The 21,507-nt window shown below is 31.8% G+C and overlaps 1 protein-coding gene across 2 annotated transcripts in view; it reads right to left on the bottom strand.

Annotated features, from left to right (window-relative positions):
• Positions 1-6,947: 6,947 nt before the first annotated feature.
• LOC129953363 (uncharacterized) overlaps positions 6,948-21,507 on the bottom strand; it is a 55,527-nt gene continuing 40,967 nt past the window's right edge. For both annotated transcript variants that reach the window (XM_056066496.1, XM_056066494.1), the window contains 2 exons: positions 15,213-15,431; positions 6,948-10,607 (listed from right to left, as the gene is read on the bottom strand). In XM_056066496.1, the coding sequence (XP_055922471.1) occupies positions 8,560-10,607; positions 15,213-15,411 (2,247 nt within the window). In that variant the 5' untranslated portion in view covers positions 15,412-15,431 and the 3' untranslated portion in view covers positions 6,948-8,559. The remainder of the gene's footprint in view (positions 10,608-15,212; positions 15,432-21,507) is intronic.

The following is a 21,507-nucleotide window of genomic DNA, read 5'->3' as shown; positions in this document are numbered from 1 at the left end:
ACACACCACATCTTGTTGCTTGGTGGTAGATTAGTTTCATGATCCCGATTGTAGATTCTTGAGCGTTGCCATAAAGAAAAAATACCATCATCTATTTTACTTAATACAAGTTCTTTTATTTTTATAACAAAGAGAGATTTCTTGAGATCTAAAATAAAATTTGTAAACTTGTTACATTTTTAATTCCTGCGTTATTTATATTAATTGACAGAGATGTACACAAAATTTTTCTGACATACATACAAGACCGCATTTTGGTAACGAAAGCTTAGCTGCAGAAGAAATTTTCCACTCTAAAATGCTATTAAGAGCATTTGTGAGTGAATTTATGATTTCCATAACATTTTGATTTTTAAAGAGAGTATTTTAAAGACTTCTGCTTGGTGAAATGTCACATATATATTGAAATTAAATAGAGAACAGAAAGACTGATCCCTGAGGGATTCAATTTTGTAGTCTTAATGTAGCAGAATAGGAATTATTAGTTTTTATACAAAATTTTTCATTTGTAAACATAATTGAAAAAATTAATAAATTTAACACTATATGTATTCCCATTCTGTGGAATGCTATTTCATAATCTAGATAGATGCGTGGTTTTTGGAGCTCAGTGCTCTTAAGATATAGTCATATAAAAAAATCAGGGCGTCTGTGCTTCCACAATTTAGTCTAAAAAGTTTTTTAGATTCTGCGTAATTCATTTTGCCACAATTTTTTCGAGGATTTTTGTGGAACATGAGAGGAGAGCGATGGGTCGGAAGCTGTCTGGAGTTAGTTTATCTTTGTTAGATTTAGAAATTGGAAGAATTAAATTATAGATATAGAAGTCTTTGCATCGTCTCAGCTGGGAGGTTTTTAAACATGGGGTACGATATTCTGTCTCTGCTTGGAGTATAGCCTTTTAGTTTATGAAGACAGGCTCCAAGAGATTTGACATTCAATGAGTCGGGCTTGGGAATTACCTGCAGATAAAACTATTGATTGGGTTATGACCTCATATTTTAATGTTTTCCTCTGTAAAATTGGAGTCTTATGAATATTAAGACCAGCAATGAGCAATAAACTACTACGGATACTACTCAATTTGTTCCTTGGTGAGGTTTGTGGGCTTTTTTTGACGTAAAATCCTCGAGACTTTTTGCTTTCGCAATTTTAAGCTGTCTTTTGAACTTCGAATTAGCTTTTTTGAAGGCAATGAAATTATCTTGATTTGCTTTTTTAATTTTTCCTAGGCTGTGATGTCGACATGGGTGAGAGTGTTATGAGTGGAGAGATGGGTTAGCGAACTATCGTTCAAGAAAAAAAGGTCGGAATCCAAAATAAAATCCTTAATAGTCTTACCTCCTTTATTTGTACAAGGGGTAACTCCAAAGGGTATTCCAAGAGCTTACATCTCCTGCTAATATGACTGGATGAGAGAGTTGATTAAATATAATTTCAAGATCATTTTTTGTAAAATTTTGGTGTGGTGAAACGTAAAATGACAAAACACAAATTTTAATCGGTAACATGATTTCTATTGCAGAGCTTGAAATGTTCTGTTTAACAAGGAGAGCGACGCCTTGTTTTGAGTTAGTATTGAAGGGTAACTTGTTAAAATAAGGCTTAAATGTCTTTAAGAAGGAGGTTGGTGTTACGTTCTTATTGATGTTATTGAGTGTGTTTAAAAAAAGTAAGGAGTAAGTAAGAATTTGTTTGAAGTGTCGGTGGTATTGCTAGTTGAATTCAGGTTTGACTGGTTGGATGGATCCGTCTGAGGGATGGTTTTAACAACTACAGGAAAGGTTTTGTTGGAGCTTTCACGAGGATATTGTTCTCTGGAAATTTGTCTGGCTATGGAACATTTTCAAACTGTTTTTATTTTAAGAACCTATTTTTCTTGAGCGAATTTCAAGCAATATCGGATGAGGGAAAAAAAGGAGAAATTTTGAACTGCAACAACTATAGAGGCGTCAATCTACTTAACATCGCTTACAAAATCTTCTCTGCCATAATATGCGAACGTCTAAAGCCCATCGTCAACAACCTGATAGGTCTTTATCAGTGACCAGGAAAGTCCACTGTCGATCAAATATTCACATTACGGCAGATCCTGAAAAAACCCAAGAAAAATAAATAGACATCCACCATCTTTTCAACGATTTCAAGGCCGTATATGACAGCATCTACATGGACGAGTTGTATAGAGCCATGTTTAGTTTTGGCATCCCTACCAAACGCACTCATTTGTGCTGGATGACCATGGAGAATACGCGCTGCTCCATAAATGTTGAAAAAAACTTAACAAAAACAAGTCGTCAAGTAAGGTACAACACCGACATCCCTGTCAAAACGTCACCATCAACATCGTTTAATTAGTCTCCGCTATGAACGCAGAAAACAACACCAGCGCTGAGATCAAACGAAGAATAATTTTTTTGGCCTAAAAAAGCAATTGAGTAGCAAAGCCCTTTCTCGAGGGACCAAAGTCTCGCTATATAAAACCTTCATCATCCCCGGCACCTTGGGTCGTTTAGAGAGAAAAGTTCTTCGTGTGATTTACGGTCCCGTATGCATAGAAGGGGAGTGGAGGAGAAGATGAAACGACGAGCTGTACGGGCTATACAGCGACGTAAACTCAGCCAGAAGGGTAAAAGTCCAACGACTAAGGTGGGTGGTCACGTAGAGCGCATGAAAACCAATGCGTCGACCCGGGAAGTCTTGAATTCACACCCACAGGACAGGGCAGAAGAGGAAGACCGTGATCAGGTGGCGCCACAAGTGTAAAGTGACCTCACCCAATCTGTAGTGGGCAACGTAAGATATCTAGCTAGAGACCGAGCTAGAGAACTTCTGCAAGACAATATGCTATTGCGATTCAGAACTCCTTTAATTTAAATGTCTTATCATTCTTAACTGATCTTTCTTTGAAAATAATAAATGAGTTCACAAAAGAAAAATCAAGGAAATGCCAGAAAATACGATGGCACCCTTGTTTCGATTTCCGATTGATATCATAGCATGACTTCAACATATCGGCTTTATCAACAAATTCAATGTTTTTGTTGTATACTGCTATTATTTCTGGACAATTGATGGATACCGAAGTAGCATCTTTTTGCTTACACATGGTGGTTGTATTTTTGGAAGGGCCCAAAAAGTTTCCTAAAATAGGGATATATGTAGGTTTCGTACCATTCCATTTCACGAACGCCATTGCTGACCCTCCAACCGGCACTTCCTTTTGTCGCTTATCACTAGGAAGGTGAGTTGGCAGATTTGTTCTATTGGCTGGTTTAGTTCCGCGAGAATTGGGTTTTCATATCCTTTTAAAGCTGGACGGAATTGGAAAACCTGTCAAAAACATATGGTGCCCTTTTCCTATTAATGTTTGAGTCAACACGAGCAACGAGATTGAGCTCCGCTGAAGTTTTTTAGAAGTTTGTTGTTTATCCAGACGTCAGCGGAGATGGAATCAACGGTGGCGTCTACAGTTCCAGTAAGCTTGAACTACTTAGTGAACACCTTATAGGGCTTCTTCGACTTATTTGGAGCCCAGGCCTATAAGGAGCGGTTTTATCCAGCTCCCCATCCTTGGAGTTATACTTAGGATCTGGCCCTGGTTGGAAACAACTTAACAGAACCTATCGATGTCAAAAAAGGTCTTAGACAAGGTAATGCGCTGTCATGTGATTTTTTTAACATCTTGCTTGAAAGAATAGTGCAGAGCTCACACGTCAACACTAGAGGCACTATCTTTCAAAAGTCTGTCCAATTACTAGCATGTGCTGATGACATTGACATAATCGGAAGATCTCAGCATGAGGTCAATGGGGCTTTTGTGAGTATTGAGGCAGAGGCGGCAAAAATGGGTTTAACGGTTAATGAGGGCAAAACTGTCGTCAAGAAAGGACATACAACACCGACGTCTTGGTCAAAACGTCAACATCGACAGACGTAACTTTGGGGTAGTCAAGGACTTCGTCTACCTAGGCTCCGCTGTAAACGCAGAAAACAACACCAGCGCTGAGATCAAACGCAGAATAATTCTTGCTAACCGCTGTTTCTTTGGACGAGCTGTACGGGCTGTACAGCGACGACTTAGCCAGAAGGGTAAAAGTCCAACGATTAGGATGGCTGGGTCACGTAGAGCGCATGGAAACCAATGCTCCGGCCCGAAAAGTCTTCGAATCCACACCCACAGGACAGCGCAGTAGAGGAAGACCGCGGAGTTTCTACTTTCTCTGCTAGCTTGTTTGGTATTGTCATTCAGGTTAATGCTTCCCGGAACTAATTTTATTTCTGTATAATTAAACAGTCTAGTCAGCTTATAAAAAAAACTTTACTTTTATTTAGTTTTACAATTTGATGTAACAAAAATCTAAATGACACGCAGAGAAATCAAGGCAGAATTTTTTAGGACTGTATGAAAATTAAAATCATACATTTACAGAAATAATTAGTTATAGTTCATCACGATTTTTAAAATGACTGCATAGTGTTTTTTTGTATGTTGGACGATACTCACGAACACATCCCTTAAGGAGGCATCCAAGGTACCAACGTCCAAAAATCAAAATTTCAATACTCACTTTAGCAGCAATAACTTAACGTTTTATCCGTCAGTTATTTAATCGCAGATGTTGTATTTGTTGTTCATACAAATTTCTACTTTACTACGGATGGCTTTTCACAAAAAAAAAAAAAACACCTTTAGTTATCTTAATTGAGAAAACTAATTTGATCGTTCTGTGTACTAAAGGATCTCAACAAATATAAACACGCTGATCCCGATGATATTCCCGTTATTATTCTGAAGAGGTGTTCTTCCACGTTAGTAAATCTCTTGCATAAGCTTTCCAATCTATCCTATTCTTCTGGGTTCGTTGCGAGTAAATGAAACACAGCATTTGTTCAGCTTTAGTGAAATATCCAATCGAGGCACTGGAGTAGCACCTATTATATTTGTTTGATTCCAATTTAATGAAATGCGGATAGAATTGAATCATGAAAGTTCAAGTGTACTGTATGATATTACAATATTACAAACCTTTTAGTTACAGTTATTCCTAAAAGCTAATTACTAAAAAACTTTCTTTTGTTTTTAAATCTGATATATTTTTATATAGTAAAAAATTATGCAAATTCATTAGTAGATAGATATACAAATATTATATGAATTAACATGTTTGTTATTTCAAAGTCTTCAACTCTTGTTAAACAATACAAATTATACAAAAACTAAAAAAATCTTGCGAACGAAAAACAAGTTTTCCCATAACAAATATTTATGTTTTTAAAAATTCATATCTTATAAAAGCAAACATAAAATATTATATAATAATATAATACAATAGAATAAAATATAATATAAAATAATATATTATAATACAATACAGTACAATAAAATATAATATAATAACAGCAGAATTCCTAAAGGAATTCTAAAGAGGTATAAATCGAAAAGTGTGTAGCTTTGGGATGGGATCACAAGTGTTCTTAATAGAACTAAGTAGCAACAGAACAAGAAAATTGTTAATACAAATTATGTGGCCAAATAAAATTCCTTTTTTTCCTTCAAGCACTCCAAAACATTTAGAGTGTTAATTACGGAAAAATAAAGCTCTCCACCAAAATTCGTCTTTGCAATCAACAAAATATAGAAATCTCTATATATCACATAGAAGACAAAGGTAATCCCAACCCTGGACACAACATTATAATCCTGTGATATTTTTATTTTGTGCTAAGAAGTTTGTAAAATTATATCATTCTTTTTATATTATATTATATATATTACATTATGTTATAATAGATTATATTATATAAAATAATAATAATAATAATAATAGTACAAATAATATCAATAATAATAACAACAGCAATAATAGTAATAATAAAATTTATTATTAAGATTAGTTATACTCAAAAAATAATAATAGTAATTAGAATACAAATAATTATTATAATAATAACAATAATAATACTAATAAAACAATAATTTTATTAATAGTAGTAATAACAATTTAAATATTAATAATAATTCTAAAAATAATAATAGTGATAATAATAATTATTAAAAATGAGAGATGACAATAGTTATAATAATAGTTATTATAACACATAATATCAAAAATGTATAATTTGCAATAGTATGATTAATAACTATACAGATAATAATAAAAATAATAGTTATGTCATTAACAATAACAATTATTCGAAGAATAATAATTAATATTAATAACAACAATAATAGTAGTATTTATAATAATAATGATGATGATTATGATGATGATGATGATGATGATGATGACGATGATGATGATGATGATGATGATGATGATGATGATGATGATGATGATGATGATGATGATGATGATGATGATGATGATGATGATGATGATGATGATGATGATGATGATAATAATTATAATAATAATAATAATAATAATAATAATAATAATAATAATAATAATAATAATAATAATAATAATAATAATAATAATAATCATAATAATAATAATAATTATAATATAATACAAATAATAATAATAATATAATACAAATAATAATAATGATAATAATACTATAAATAATAATGGTAACAAAAATAATAATACAAAATTATAATGACAATATTTATTATAAATAATTTTTAATAATTCATTGATAAGGCATTCTTATACTCTTTCGGGCTTGATTTTTTCGCTTGTAGTTCTAAACTTTACTTAAACTTTTTGCTAATATTGGACTATTTTGAAACGCATTCTGTTTTTGGATTCAATACGAGTATTCATATTTTGAGCAATTATTTTTTAACATTAACCAATATGATATAATATATTCTGATAACCTAGCCTGAAAATAAAAACAGTATTATATTGTATGCTTTTAATATCAAAATCGTTTTTTCTTCTTTAAACTCTTTCGATTTTATTTTAGAATGTAATAAAACAACGAAAAAATAGTCACTTTTGTATTTGATGTATTTTACATTTACAGGCATAGAATATTCATACAATGAAAACATATTGAAAACGAAACCTGTGAAGTATATTAATCTCCTTTCGTCGTTACTTTTTCGCCTAATTTATTTTATGCACAAACGCAGTTAAAATAATTGGCGGACAAAACATATTTTTTACCCTAAAGTTTCTTAAAGTTACCTTATAGTATAACAAAAAAAAACAATTATCATCATTTATCCCTCATGTTCTGTTTTAGATAGTATATAAATTACATTTTTTTTGCTTTGCTTACATAATCTGGTACATATGTTAGTTTATTTTGACAGGTACGGACATTACTATTTGCTTTTTTTTGCATATTGTATATGTTTAAATTGTTAACTTTTGTTTGGATAAGTTAGTGAAAAAAATCCATTTTCTTATATTTTGACAGTAAACCGAAATGTTAATTATTAATAATAATTCTTCAGTAAGTGAGGAAATAAGCGAAGCACTGTTGTCCAAGAAAGCTTAATAATGGTCCAAAAAACAATTCAAAATAAATTACAAACATAATCCTGGCTTTTATATAAAATCGTTTGATGATAATGAAATAGTAATTTTAAATCTATTCCTTTCGTATTGTAAGATTTGTTTTTTAAGAAATAAGGGACACACAATTTTTTATTTAGTCATAATATTGTAAATTCAATTATTATTTGGATAGTGGCATTTTGAACAAAAAATATTTCATTTCATTACGAGAATTTCGATTGTAGGATTCAGACTGGACGATGCTTCATATAAATATTTTTAAAATTAAAGTATCTGTTGTTTCATTATTATGTTATGTAAATGATCAATTTTTCTGCCACTGATTTCCCGCTTCCAAGTTTTGCTTTCCAATTTTATAGTTCTTTTTCTTACTTACTGTATTACTATTAATATTAATATTTACAGGATATCCTAAAAAGTGTCCCACATTCACCGTTTTGATTTTATTCCTAACTTGTACAATTTTTTTTTGTTTGTGGTGACCTTTTTTTAGCTGTCTCTTACTTTTCCAAATTGCAACCATTCTTAATTTTGTTCGTTTTATTTAAAAAGAACAAGTGCCTTATTATTTTTAATTTTTTTAAGTTTAATGTTCTTAATGTTTTTTGAATGTTAAACATATTTTTCCTATTCTATTTGAAATCTGTGATTGTGGCCCAACTGTATGCGTATATTGTTTAAATTAATAACCATAATTTAAAAAATGTTGTTCGTCCACGTGGGCTTGTTCTTTCAAGTTCATAATAGGATCAAAGAGACAACGATAATTTACGAATATAACTTTCGCAATATCACTTCATTGGATTGGACATTCTTTGAACCATTCACATAACAAATTTTGTATCATTTAACAAATCCACATAGGTGTTTCTGTATAGTACACGAAAGAAATTGGTTGGAATAAGATCATGGGGATAATAAAACATTACTTTTAATAATATCTGTGAATCAAATCTGAAAAAAAGCAACCGCAACATAGCGATAGTTTTTTTCTGTATCCTCTTTTTAACAATTACTATTCCAAAAAATTGATATCGAAATATAAAATGATTTGTTTCTTTATCTAATCAAAAAAGGGTCACTGCGCAGTTGCAGTACCACAAGGGCCATTCGTGCTTAAAATCATCATATTTTTAATGTTGGCCACTTCTGATTCCAGCCTGGCAATTTGTGACTTGAGAATATTACCCTCTTGGTTTTCAGATCCTGCTGCTGGCACGATATTATTATGTTGGATATCTGTTGCCCATTCAGTACCACCAATTGAAATACCTGAATCACGCTCGTCACTGGAGCCTTCACCATCCCAAGGAGGAGAGGCACGACAATTTGGTTCTTGTTTAATATTCTGAAGGGCGAGTAATGCTGATGCAGCATCCTTGTCGCCCAGATGTGATTTATGTCTAAGTTTAAGAGGAAGACTATTATTTAGATCGACTGGATGTTGAATATCACCTTGTTCATCATCGCCAGAAGCAGCTCCTGATCCAGATAAGCTGCAAGATAATTCAAATGGTGAGGAAGCCCTGCGTGAGAGATTCAATACGCTATTTTTTATTGCACTGTAGGTTTCAACTGTCGCTTCTAAAATAGAAGCAGGTTGTTCTTTTTTTGTTCTAAAAACGGCAGCAGCATTATAAGTTATATTCGTAGCTACAGGTAAGGAAGATGTAGTAGTATTGCTCTCAGTTCTTGACTGGTTTGATATGCCAGTTGAGGTGCTGCCAATGACAGCAGCGACGGCTGCAGCGGCTGCGGCTGATGTCGGAGAATTGGTAAAGGACAAATGAGTTGTGGTGTATTCTGATAGAGGCAAGCTATGATTATTGTATGAAGTTGCTGCTTTTTGACATAATTCATATTGATTTTGTGATGAAGAAGATGAGGACAGTTGATTTTGAAGTTGTGATTTAGGATGGATTTGAAAACTTTTAGGTTGCTGTGTTTCGAGTGTCGATGAAAGTCTGTTTTGTGATTCGCTTCCACCACTAATGACAGTTACCACGCTGCGAATTTTATCCAGACCATCGGTGGGCACGGTGCGACCTAATATTGATGCTGTGTTTTCACTGTTGCCTATAGCCAATGGTGAACGATGTTGTTGATATTTGTGGTGTTGGACTGGAAACTGTTTATATAGTGGAGGGCCGTTGTTTGTTGAATGCATTTCATGAAAGTGGTGGGTTGTATTGAGCGGAGTACTACATTCGTTATCACTGTTAGTGGGACTACTATTTGTGCTATTGATGTATCCATACGATTTTGGATCCTCTGGTTCACCGCTTGATGAAGAAATAGAAGACACAGGGGAAATTAAGGAACTGTTCCGATGAAGTTGCTTGTGAGGATGTGGATTTTGTTGAAGTGTACTTTGCTGCTGCTGATATGAATGGAGGTTATTGTGCGGTGACAAGGAATGACAGGAACGTTGATATACATTATGCAGGTCTGACGGTTGTGGTTGATGGTGATGGCTACAATTTAACTGATGCATTTGCTTTGCCGAAGGAGATGTTCTACTCGAATTTTGTTGCAACTGTTGCTGTCCGTTCGCCAGTGCGTGGGACTCAATATTAAAGTCATTTGCAGATGTAGATTTTGTTTGCAGATAATGCGGTGTTGGTTCTGGTGCCATTTCACCAAAAAGATTCATTGTTTGATGTATCACTGACGGTTGGACTGGACTCGTACAGAGTGTGGGTGATATGGTCGACGACAACTTAGCACGCTTTGTAATACTTAAGGCTTGTTCAGTGGTCGGGAGTGTTGCCATTATTTGTTCAACACAAATTAAATTTTCTCCAGTTATATTAAATTTGTCTTTAATCGCATCTAATTGTGCCTTAAGAACATGGTTCTCTTTAGTTAATTCTACAACACGCTGTTCTAGAACCATATCATTATAACGCCTTTTTTCACGCGATCTCTTAGCCGCTTCATTGTTGCGTCTTCGTCGATCCCAATAGCTGTCATCTTTTTTGTTGTCGGGTATAAATTCACGTTGCTTACGTTGTGTAAATAGTTCTTTGCGCTTCAGACCCAGCTCATATGACGATGTTGAAAAATTTCCATCCATATCCATCGACTGAGGGCTAAGTGGTTCCTGCAACATAAAATTGTTGTGGCCTGAATGAAAAGGAAAAAAAAAACATTAATATTTAAAGGAAACCAAATTAAGCCTCGTTTGATACTGCGAAAGTTGTATTGTTAGTAAAAAGTTACGTGACCGTAAATTCAATAATTTAAAAGAGCACCTCTCAAAAAATCAGCAACTACTTCTTATATAATTTATTTGTCTTAATTAATTCTTAAATAGTTCCAACGATTTATGTGTGTTATATATCGGCTGCCTTATTGTACAATAAACCATAAATAGTTGAGTGCTTTAGAAAGCTTATATAGATAAATATATTTATGTAAATGCGAAAAACATAGAAAACATGCAATTAATTAATTATTACTCATTTAATACAAACACATTTTAATGATTTTCTTGTGATGGTTCGCTAATTTAAAATAAAAATAAATGTTGTTTTTCTTAGTTAACCGTGTTTTCAAGAAATGAGCTGTTTGTCTGATACTTATAACTTAAAAGGTTGTTAAGAAAACTAAATAAAGGTTATTCCAATTATTACAAAAAAATGCTCTCAGAAGAATTTAAATTGTTCAGCCCCTTACGACAAACGTCGTTAATATTAATATATCCTATTGTTTGTGACTATATTTGCATACGTATATATAAAAATAAATATTCTTGACATAATGTGTCGTTTTCGCTTTTGAAATAATCAATATTTTTCTAAAGTTTTGTACTGATGAAAATCGCCCTTTCCTAAGTTTATATAGTGTTTTTCTAACCAACAAAATTTCAAATTATTTTTGTTATGAGTGATACTTTATATTAAGTAACAGTTAGTTTTTTATCAATAATAAGAATCTACAACATAGGTAAACGTTTTGACTTCAGAACTATTTCACCTTAAGAGTTAACTTAAGAGTTAGTTAAGAGAACAAAAACAGATATCTACAAAAAAAATAAATTCCACTGAAGGATCATGAAGACAAAGAAAGACATTGGCTATTTATAGTTTGTTAGGTAAGGAAGGATTTTACTTGTTCATGGAATTAATTAGGTCTATATATTATATTGATTGGTAGATAAAAAATAACATGAAATTATTTTCCTGTAAACCGGTAGGTAACTTGAAAAAATTCACTTGCCCGGTCGGTCGGTTAGACAGAAGAAGGATTAAGAGAACAAAAATGGTGCGCAGGATATTTAAGGAGTAAAGATTTTCCCTTGAGTTTTACAGCGCTTAACTCAACTAGATTTTCCTTTAAAATTAAAATGAGATTGAAAGCAGGAGTTTACGTTTTTAGTTGTGTATTTTCAGCGCACGAATAACAATAACAACTTCTTCTTTTTTTCAATACTCAACAAAAACACTTATATATGGCTTTTTCAATAAGGGCAGGTAGATGATGAAAATTGTCAATAATGGCGTTTGCTGCGTGGCACGTAGTATCGTCCTGCTGGAACTAGATGTCGTCTAGATCCATATGGTTCGATTTGGATTATAAGAAATCAGTTATCATCGTTATGTAGCGTTCACTGTTGACGGTGACCGCCTCACTAACCTCGTTTCCAAAAAAGTTCGGGCCAATTACGACCTGGTGAACTTCATCGTTGAAACCTTATTTTTAAGGAGAAGCATAAGCAGATACCTACAACAACAAAGATGAATGCACTAATTAGTAGCATGTTATTAAGTGCGTCCTGCTTTTGGACCTATCATCATTGCCTATAATAGCCTAGCGAATAGCCCATATTTTGAAAGGAGAAATGATTTGTCTTTGACGCTTTTTGGAACTTTATCACTAAGATAATATAACGGTTATTGGTAGAGGGGCTCAGTACAAGCATTTTTTACTATAAGAGGAGGGGGATTTATCTCCCCACGTTTAGGCGCAAAACTAGAAGTCATAAAAAGAAGTAGTTTTCAGTGTTGAATACAAAAAAACAATTGGAGTGGTTTATTACATCAATAATTTTTTTAAATAATACTCAAAGTGATTTTTTTAAACTTTTTTTTTCATAAATGATGACTTTGAAGACAATTATTGCAAAAATTACAAACACGACTGAAACAACATTATTAAAAATTAATTATAAATTTTAGAATTCTGGCTTTTGAAGGTGTAAAATAAAAAAAAAATGCTTATATTGAGTCCATCTACTAAAAACCTTTATTATACCTTGCCTTAAACGTTATCATGCTCTCCCCTTGAATCTTATATGTTTTTTATTTTCAAAAGTATGCATCAGAACTCTTCGAAATAAATATTAGCTTTAATACAATAAATATTTTAAAGATTTAATTTTATAGCTTCATTTAAAATATTTTTTTAAATCGACCAAAAGAAGATTCCTACTACTCGTATGCCCGATACTATATTAAATTATAACTGTCTTCAGGCACATACTTATGTAACTGTTGGTGTGCAAAGGCAGACTTCTGTATGGAAATACAAACACACAACAAAAAATTCAGTCACCCCCATTTTATGGACTATATGGAGGTGTATTTCTTTACTTCCCTGTTGGCATAAAAACAGACAACAAAAACAAAACTCTAATGACCTTGGTAAGGAATCAAAAAACTATTAGGTGCTTATGAGAATGAAAATAATATTCTCCTCTTGTTCCCACTGCATCTCTAAACTTCGCGACACTAGCGACAGATGCGGCACCCGGTTGCCCTATAAAAGTGTCTGCTCATGATGTGCGTACAATTGGAAAAACCGTGCAAAGATTTGAGCGAACCGGGCCTTTTACAGTTACAATCAGAGTATCCTTTTATCTGATTTAAAACACGTAGATAAAAGATGAATAAATTTAGATCTTGTCAATATCCATGACCTTCTTTGGAAGAACCGTCATAAAACTTGTTTTAATCAATTTAATTCAAAAATGTTTGCTTGCAAATATAAACTTGCCTCATTCATTCCACATTTATGTTTTTCCAAAAAACATAAGGGTTTAGGAAGTATCGGCAAATAAAAAAATGAAAAAAGCTTGTCCCTATCCCTGTGATACGAAGCGTACGAAAGTGGTTATATATCAATTTTATTATAGCAGAGTGATCATAATAACACATACATATTTGCTATTAAATAATTATTGTCTAAAATTTGTTGATCAACAAATTAAACTTCTCTTTTCGTTTTGCTTACCAGTAAGTTTCTAATTGCTTTATTGAAAAAGGAGCATCCAAACATGTCTAATAAGTGACATTCCGTAAAAATAAACAAACCAAATGCGTTTAAACGGACCTATTAATTGGAATTACCAACTATTGACTGCACCATTTCAACCATTGCTCTTATAAGAATAATTGTACAGATGTCATATGGATTTAGAAATTTGCTAAAAGTTAAAGGAGCTATTCCATGATTTTCACTTCAGCAAATTGTTAAGATGTTAAAATCGTTTTAAATTAAGTAAATCATCTCTTAATCTTAGTAAATTGCTAAAAATGGCTTGACCATTTTACATAATCGTTTAAAATTTTGTCTAGGCAGCAAAGACTAAAATATTAAAATGAATACAAAATAGGTACAACGCACTATTGTTTAATTGTAAATGTCCGGTAACTTTCAACATTTAATGCAGTTAAATTAATTGATGTAGTACCCGTGGAATGATGGTTAGTGCGATGGTTTCAAGCCTTGGCCGGCTTACATACTTGTTTTATAGTTTTAGGGTTTAGTTTTAAGTAGAATAGGCATGGTGGCACAATAAGAAATAGAAAAAAAAATAAAAAAAAATAAAAAAAAAAAAATCAAAAAAAAAGAACATTAATGAACAATAAGAAATAGAAAAAAAATAAAAAAAAGAACATTAAAATAAAAAAAAAGCATGGAAAATAAAAAAAAGACAACAAAATATGAAAAACAAAAATGTTAGATTTGCTGCTGTGGTTCTTCTAGTTTTAAGTAGTTTATAGATAGAATAGGTAGTTTAAGTTAGTTTTAAGTTTTATTTAAGGACTTTATTTAAGTAGTTTTTAAGCAAAAATAAAAAGGATATTGATATTAGGTTTTTTTTCTTCAAATTTTCTTATAAATACAAAAATAAATAAAATTTAAATGAAGTAAAATAGATCTTAGGGCCGAAAGGCATTAGTGTTAAGTGTTATAGTTTAACTTAGAGTGTCCGTATGGGACCATTAAGTTAGTTGTAAGTTATGGATAATTAGGCTAGTTTTATGAATTTTTGTCTAGCTTTAAGATAGGTTTAAGATTGAATAAATAAAAATGAATTTGAAAAAAAAAGTGCGATGGGCTGTCATGCGAGAGGTCTTGGGTTCGATCCCTTCCTATGCCACCTAAAGCTTTTTGCACGGGTACTCCCTCTTGCGAGGAGTTGACAAATTCTCCAAGAGTAATTCTTGTCATGAAAAGTGCTTTCTCAAATTTGCCGTTCGGATTCGGCTTAAAACTGTAGGCGCCTTCCATCCCTGACAACAATACTCGCAAACAGAAATTGTTGAGAGTTTTCAGTCACTAGAACCTAGTTCTCAAACGGGCTGTTGCCCCACCCAATTTATTTATTTAAATTAATTGATGCAATCAATTTCAACAGATAAGTCAAAAATATAAAACATTATATGAACTTGGTGTATAATAAAAAAATGATAAATGATTCAAAAATGAAAAACGTTTACTTACCACTGTTTGAATTCCCACCATTGAGCGAAAGAGATGGTGACAAGGGTGGAAGGCCAAAGGTACTAGAATTCATTGCAGGTGTATTATTTGTTGAACAAAGAGTATCTGGTATATTAGATGTTTTGTGATTTTGATTCGGTGTCTCACCGTTGATAGGAGAACCAGTAGTATGCTGTCGGGAAACAAATTCTGCCACCATTATTCGCTGAGTAAATGCATCTTAAAAAAATAGAAAAAAAATATTGTTTTTTTTTTTAATACAGGCATTTAATTAAACACATCAATTTAATATTATAATATTTGTCTTTCATATTAATTTCCAACAGTATACATATCGTAAATATACATATCTGTAATTGTGTAAGAGGAGGGGGGTAGGGGCAGGAGTACTACTCAGGACAATAATCTAGCCTACCTATAATACTTAATACTGATACCTTTCGGCCCTAAGATCTATTATGGACGCCGATGCTTTATCAGTGACTAGACCATTGTCGAGTTTAACTTTGAACATTGGCAAAATGCGCTAGGCCTTTTGCGTTGGCCCCCATTTTCAATTTCGGGTCGATGTGCTAAAAAAGTATGATATGTGCTATAAAATTTAAATGATGAACTACATGACATCAGATGTACTGAGCCCTATTTACACCCTTTAAATATTTCTCCAACTATTTAGTTAGCACGTGGCGTATATTTTGTTCATGTAGCCCTTGGCGACAATTTCACACTGTTTAAGGGAGCGATTTTTTGTTTGCACTTTTTAAAGGGGTTTGTTTTTTAAGTAAAAATAGTAAGATTACTTTACTTAAAGTCAACAACTTAAATACCTACTTTTTGATAACATAGCATAATTTATTTCGCAAAGTTGTTGATTTCAATTTTCAATAATTTGAAGTTATTGTTTGTTAGTACATTCCCGCAATTGTTGGAATTAACTTGAGCTTGAGGTAGGTCGTCATTTGTGAACAATTTGAACAAAGAGACAAAACGAACGAGTATAAATGATCGTTTGGCTAAACCTGGAATTGTTAGAACATACTCATTTTAATCTAATGGTGAGGGTCTACGGGATGTTCTTCTTTGTTGTTATGTGGAGTTGTTTTTTGTTGCGACCAATCGTCAGTTTTTATTAATCATGAATCCCACGTCAAACGATTCTTTGTATGTAATGAAATAGACAAAAATGTTGCCTTTGTTGAGGTCTTGCAAATGTTAAGCGTCTATTGGGTTGATTTTTTTGAAATACATGTTTTTTAAATGGATAAGTTAAAAAGGATTCTTGTGTTTTGCGTTTTCGTAGTGGTTTTTTTTTTGTTCTTTTCGTTCGAGACCGCTTTGTTTTTCCGTGTTTCAAGTATAAGGCCGACTGCTATAAGGTGACGAACAACCATTAGACCGATTTTATATTTTTACGATGTATATTACGATTGTAATAATGTTTGCCTTAATAATAGCGGATTCGAATGCAGGCTAGTAATGTAGGTATATTTCCGTTAGTATGACTGTGAAAAGCGAATGTAACCCACTCAACATTTGGTTGGATGCAGATTGGTAGATATAATCGAAAGCCGAAATGTTTGTATTTGTTGCGGTTATACAAATTTTTAAAAGTCCTTTAAATACCTTGATGTTATTATCTGTCAAACAAACAGTTTTATTTTATTTACAAATAAAATATGGCATATCTATAAACTTGGAAGCCCTTGTTCGGGATAGCTTAGCTAATAATGGTAACTATTATAACGATTGGAATAGCTCTGATTCGTGAACAAAATTGTTTTTCTTGGCAGCTGCTATAAAAATAAAAATTTGAATAACTTTTGGAGGACAATCATAAGAACTTGGTAGACAAACGGACCCATTTCGTCTAATCATCCTAAGCCATTAATAGTGACTTTTTAAAAGTTTAAAAATGTTGAGTTTGGAGTTCTGAATCACACAACTAATGAGCAGATGGGTGCATTTATAACTAGAAAGGAATCAGTGCGAGATATTAAGAAGGAATCAGTGCAAGATTTTAACTGACACAAAGAACAATCCCATACATAAAAGTTGTATTTGTAGGAAAGTTGTTGAATGTAAATAAATGAGTTTATTTTGTAGGTGTAGAAAAAGGAGTTGTAGGAGTTTGTAATATTAGATAAATTTTAACTTTTTTAATGGTTTTTTTCTGAAACAGCAATAGTGGCCTAGAAACTTATATATGATCAAAAGAAAGTTCTTTTACTTTTTTTAAGAGGTCAGATTATTGGATTAGAAGTTTCAGACACAAGATTATTTATGTATAAAAATAAGAAAGAGTGTTGAAGACAAAAAATATTTCTGAATATCAGATTTAAACCAAATCACGCATTTTCGATAAGCTAAATTTATCAAAAACCTTGAAAATAATAATACTTTCTCTAAAACGATGCTAAGATTTTTTCGATTGTTTGGTGAGGTAAACCATGATATCACCATTGAACCTATTGCTAAAAAAGTCATACTGCCGATAATTGAAAAGCTTTTGTTCTTCAAGATATTTCTTAAGCTGGAAATTGAGCAACGTTTCCATGACTGTGAAAGAAAAATTAGACGGCAGTGAGACAAGAAGGATGATTCGCCATTTTTAGATACCGCCTTTTAAAATCAAGTTTTTAAGAAATCCCGAAAAAAGTTTTAAAATCCGTCTTTTAAAATACCGATTTTTTGAAAAAAAAAATTAAAATTATTTAAAATATCAATCAATTACAATCCCGCATTTTAAAATTCCGTCAAATCCCGACAATCCCGTTTTTTTTTTTTACAAAATACGTGCATTAAACTAAATAACAACAGGAGTCAAAGATTTGTATGTTAAATTACTTGACTAAAATATAATAATATCGCAATTTGTTTTGTTTTAACTGCACATTGTTAAATAATACTTCCTGGGGTTTTAGATCTGTTACAGAGTGAACGGTTTCGCTATATTTATGTGCTACTTCTAGCATTGCCTGTTTTTCATCTATTATTTTATATTCTTCTTTAATACACCGCGTTATTTCAAATAAAGTTCTACGAGTACGTTCTACTTGACCGTTTGTCGTAGAAGGACTGACCGGTACATGATATATTTCAATTTTCTTCCTTGCCAAAGTGTTTTTAAAGAATACGGATTTGTTAACGCAAATAATATTTTGCGCGTAGGGAAAAATATTTAAAATTTTTAATAATTCGAGTATATTAACTTAAGATACAAGGGGATGTACTACTAAGAACTTTGAATAACTATATACTGTAAGATATATTTCTTTGCTTGCATATAAGATATCTATGTGTAGCTATTTACCTTCTTTTTCTGGTATCGGTTTGGTACCTATAGGCACTTTTATTGGTTTACGGTCGTATTTGTTTTCGTTCCATGAAAATATGAAAAAATGTGTTTCTTCATATTTGACCAGTAGTATGTTGCCTTTATTTGATTATAATTTTCAAGAGATCCAAGGTATGCTCTTTTGTGTGTATCAGTAATTATCGTACAAATTTATTACTAAATTTGTTGAGAAGTTTAATTTTAAATTCGTATAGATCCTCGTCTGAAGCATAGATACATACTGTACCTGGAACTATATATTTTTTAAATAGAGTGATGGCCTGATCCGTGTTTGTACATATATGTTATTGTATATCTCTTAAAATTATTAAAACAAATCTCAATAATGTCTGAACTTATATACGCTTTATTAAGTATTAGTTGCTGCTTGAAACAAATAACAGGAAAGGGTGTCGTATCTATTTGTATGTAATTACTGCTTTTAGCGGAATGAATAGTTCGACTTGAACTCGTAAGGTTATTTAAATTTTGTCGGCTTAGAGCATCCGCGACAAAGTTATCTTTACCTGGTTTGTATATAATTTTCGGTGCATGTTCTTCAATTATAGTATGCCAACGCTTTATTTAGATTTGTCTTTGATACTAAGTACGTAAGTGGTTGATGATCAGTATGTATTTCTAGGTTTGCAACTCCGTACAAAAAGTTCTTTTTCGTTCGTAGCATAATTCGTCTCTATTTTATTTAGCGTTTTCAAAATTATTATAATTGGTTTGCCTTCTTGTGACAATACTCCTGCGATTGCATCATTACTGGCATCAGTATTAAATATAAATTGTTACTTAAAATCTGATTATGCCAACCTAACATTTTCGATTAAATAATCTTTAACTTTATTAAATGCTTTTCTACCTTCCCCGCCAGTGATTATTTTGCATTTCTTGCTTTGGTTCTTTGATTTCTTTACATTTTCAACATGAATTGTTAAGGGTTTAGTTATCTGAAACAGTTTCTTATAAATTTACGATAGTACCTTATCATAACTAAGAAGCTTCTCAATTGTGTAAGTCTTTGGTTCTGGATAATTTTGTATTGTGAACATTTTCTTTAGATCGGTAGTAATTATATTTTCACTGATAAGTGAAAACATATCCTAAAAAATGCACCTCTGTTTGATAGAATTTAGATTTTTCTAATGATATTTTCATATTTGCTTTGCTCAATATTTTTATTATTTCATTCAGTTGTTAGTATGTTCTTCGACACTGTTTGAAAAAACTATGATAGAGTTATGTTGGGCTTATGAATATCATCCATAGATCTTTAGAATATAGAAGGTGCGTTCTTTAGACCAAAAGACAAGCGTATATATTCTTATTTGCCATTATACACGGAAAATTATGTCTTTTTCAGAATCTTTCATTAATATCTGATGAAGTCCACTTTCTAAATCTATTGTGAAAAATTATTTAGATTTACCCAAATTGTTTAAAATAACATTTGTGTCTGGGATTGGATATTTGTCACTTAAAGTATGTTCGTTGAGTTTTTTAAAGTCGATCATTTTGGTACTACCAACACTAGACTTGAATATGGACTTTTACTTTTTCTAATTTTACATATTATTTTTTAACATTTTACTTATTTCATTGTTTATAAATACTGAAACACTTAATGGATTAGGGTACTGTTTTGTTCATATTGGTGTTTCTATATCTGTATTTATTTCTGCTACCACATCTGTACGGAATGGCAATGCAATATTTATTTCTGAAAGTATTGCTTTGATTAAGGAATGACCGTGATTGTTCAGAATATCAACGTGTTGATCTGATTGTACTTTTTTAATTACTTGGTTATTGAGGCGTGGTTCGAGACCGTAAATAGAACATGAGTCATTTGTACTTGATAGCTCTAAGGTATCTTTAATTTTATTTCCTGTTTGTGTTTTATCATCCCCCCATGGTAATTGTTCGCTATCCATAAACATCCTTTCTGCTGTATTATTGTATATTAATACATTTCTTTTAAGATTTAAATTTATATCTGCCCTTTGCAAAAGGTTGTAACCTATCAAATAATCTGCTAATTGTAAAATGGAACCATTCTATCAAAAATATATATATATTTCATAATAAAAATTGTAACAAGATGTTGATCCCGTGTCTACCTATCAATATTTTTAACCATTGTTATTTATTTGTCTGTTTATTTTTTTGTTTATCCTTACTTTGTTTGGTAGTTGGGAGTTATGTAGAACACTTTGTTCTCCATTTCTCTTAAAATTATCATTCTGATTAAAATTTCTATTAACATTCCTATTTTGATTAAATTGATCGTTATACCAAAACGGATTATTCTGATTATTATGTACTTGTCTAAAGTTAGTTAGTTAGGAGTTAATTTTCTATAAGCTGGAGATCCTTATTCCATTGGCTCTGATCCTTGTTGACTAGCCCTCTTTGTTTGTTCATGACAATGTTGGGGTTTTTGTTGGTATCTTAATGTATTATCGTGTGTTTCGTTTCTAACATTATTTCTTTGATTCTACTGATTCAGAAATCAACTTCTTGTTTTTTTGCAAGAAGCTTATTCAATAATTTGTTTTATATCTTAAGCAGTTGTAAAAAATAATTTCTTACGATATTTTTCCCTGCTTTTTACAATGCTGTTATCCTATCTGTTGCTGGATACTGACTTTATAGAGCGAGAGGGAATTACTTTGCTGGTTTCTTTCTTTTAGTTCACAGTTGTTTATACTTACTATAAGTGCCTATGCAGATTTTACTATTTTATTCACTTTCACTTTATTTTGTTAAGTGCGCTATCCCGGTTGAGCCCCCAATTTTAAATTAAATTTAAACTTTATTTTCACTTAACGTATATAATATTTTAATAGTTTCATTAAGTAGATATATTTACATAATACTCGGCAACTATTCCTTGACAACTTATTCTTGGTAACTACTCTTTCTGTGTTTTCTCTATTTATATCATTATCC

This window comes from Eupeodes corollae, chromosome X (assembly GCF_945859685.1).
Source record: "Eupeodes corollae chromosome X, idEupCoro1.1, whole genome shotgun sequence".
Classification (NCBI taxonomy): domain Eukaryota; kingdom Metazoa; phylum Arthropoda; class Insecta; order Diptera; family Syrphidae; genus Eupeodes; species Eupeodes corollae.
Note: the sequence above shows the minus strand (reverse complement) of the source record. Positions and strands in the feature narration are given on the sequence as shown.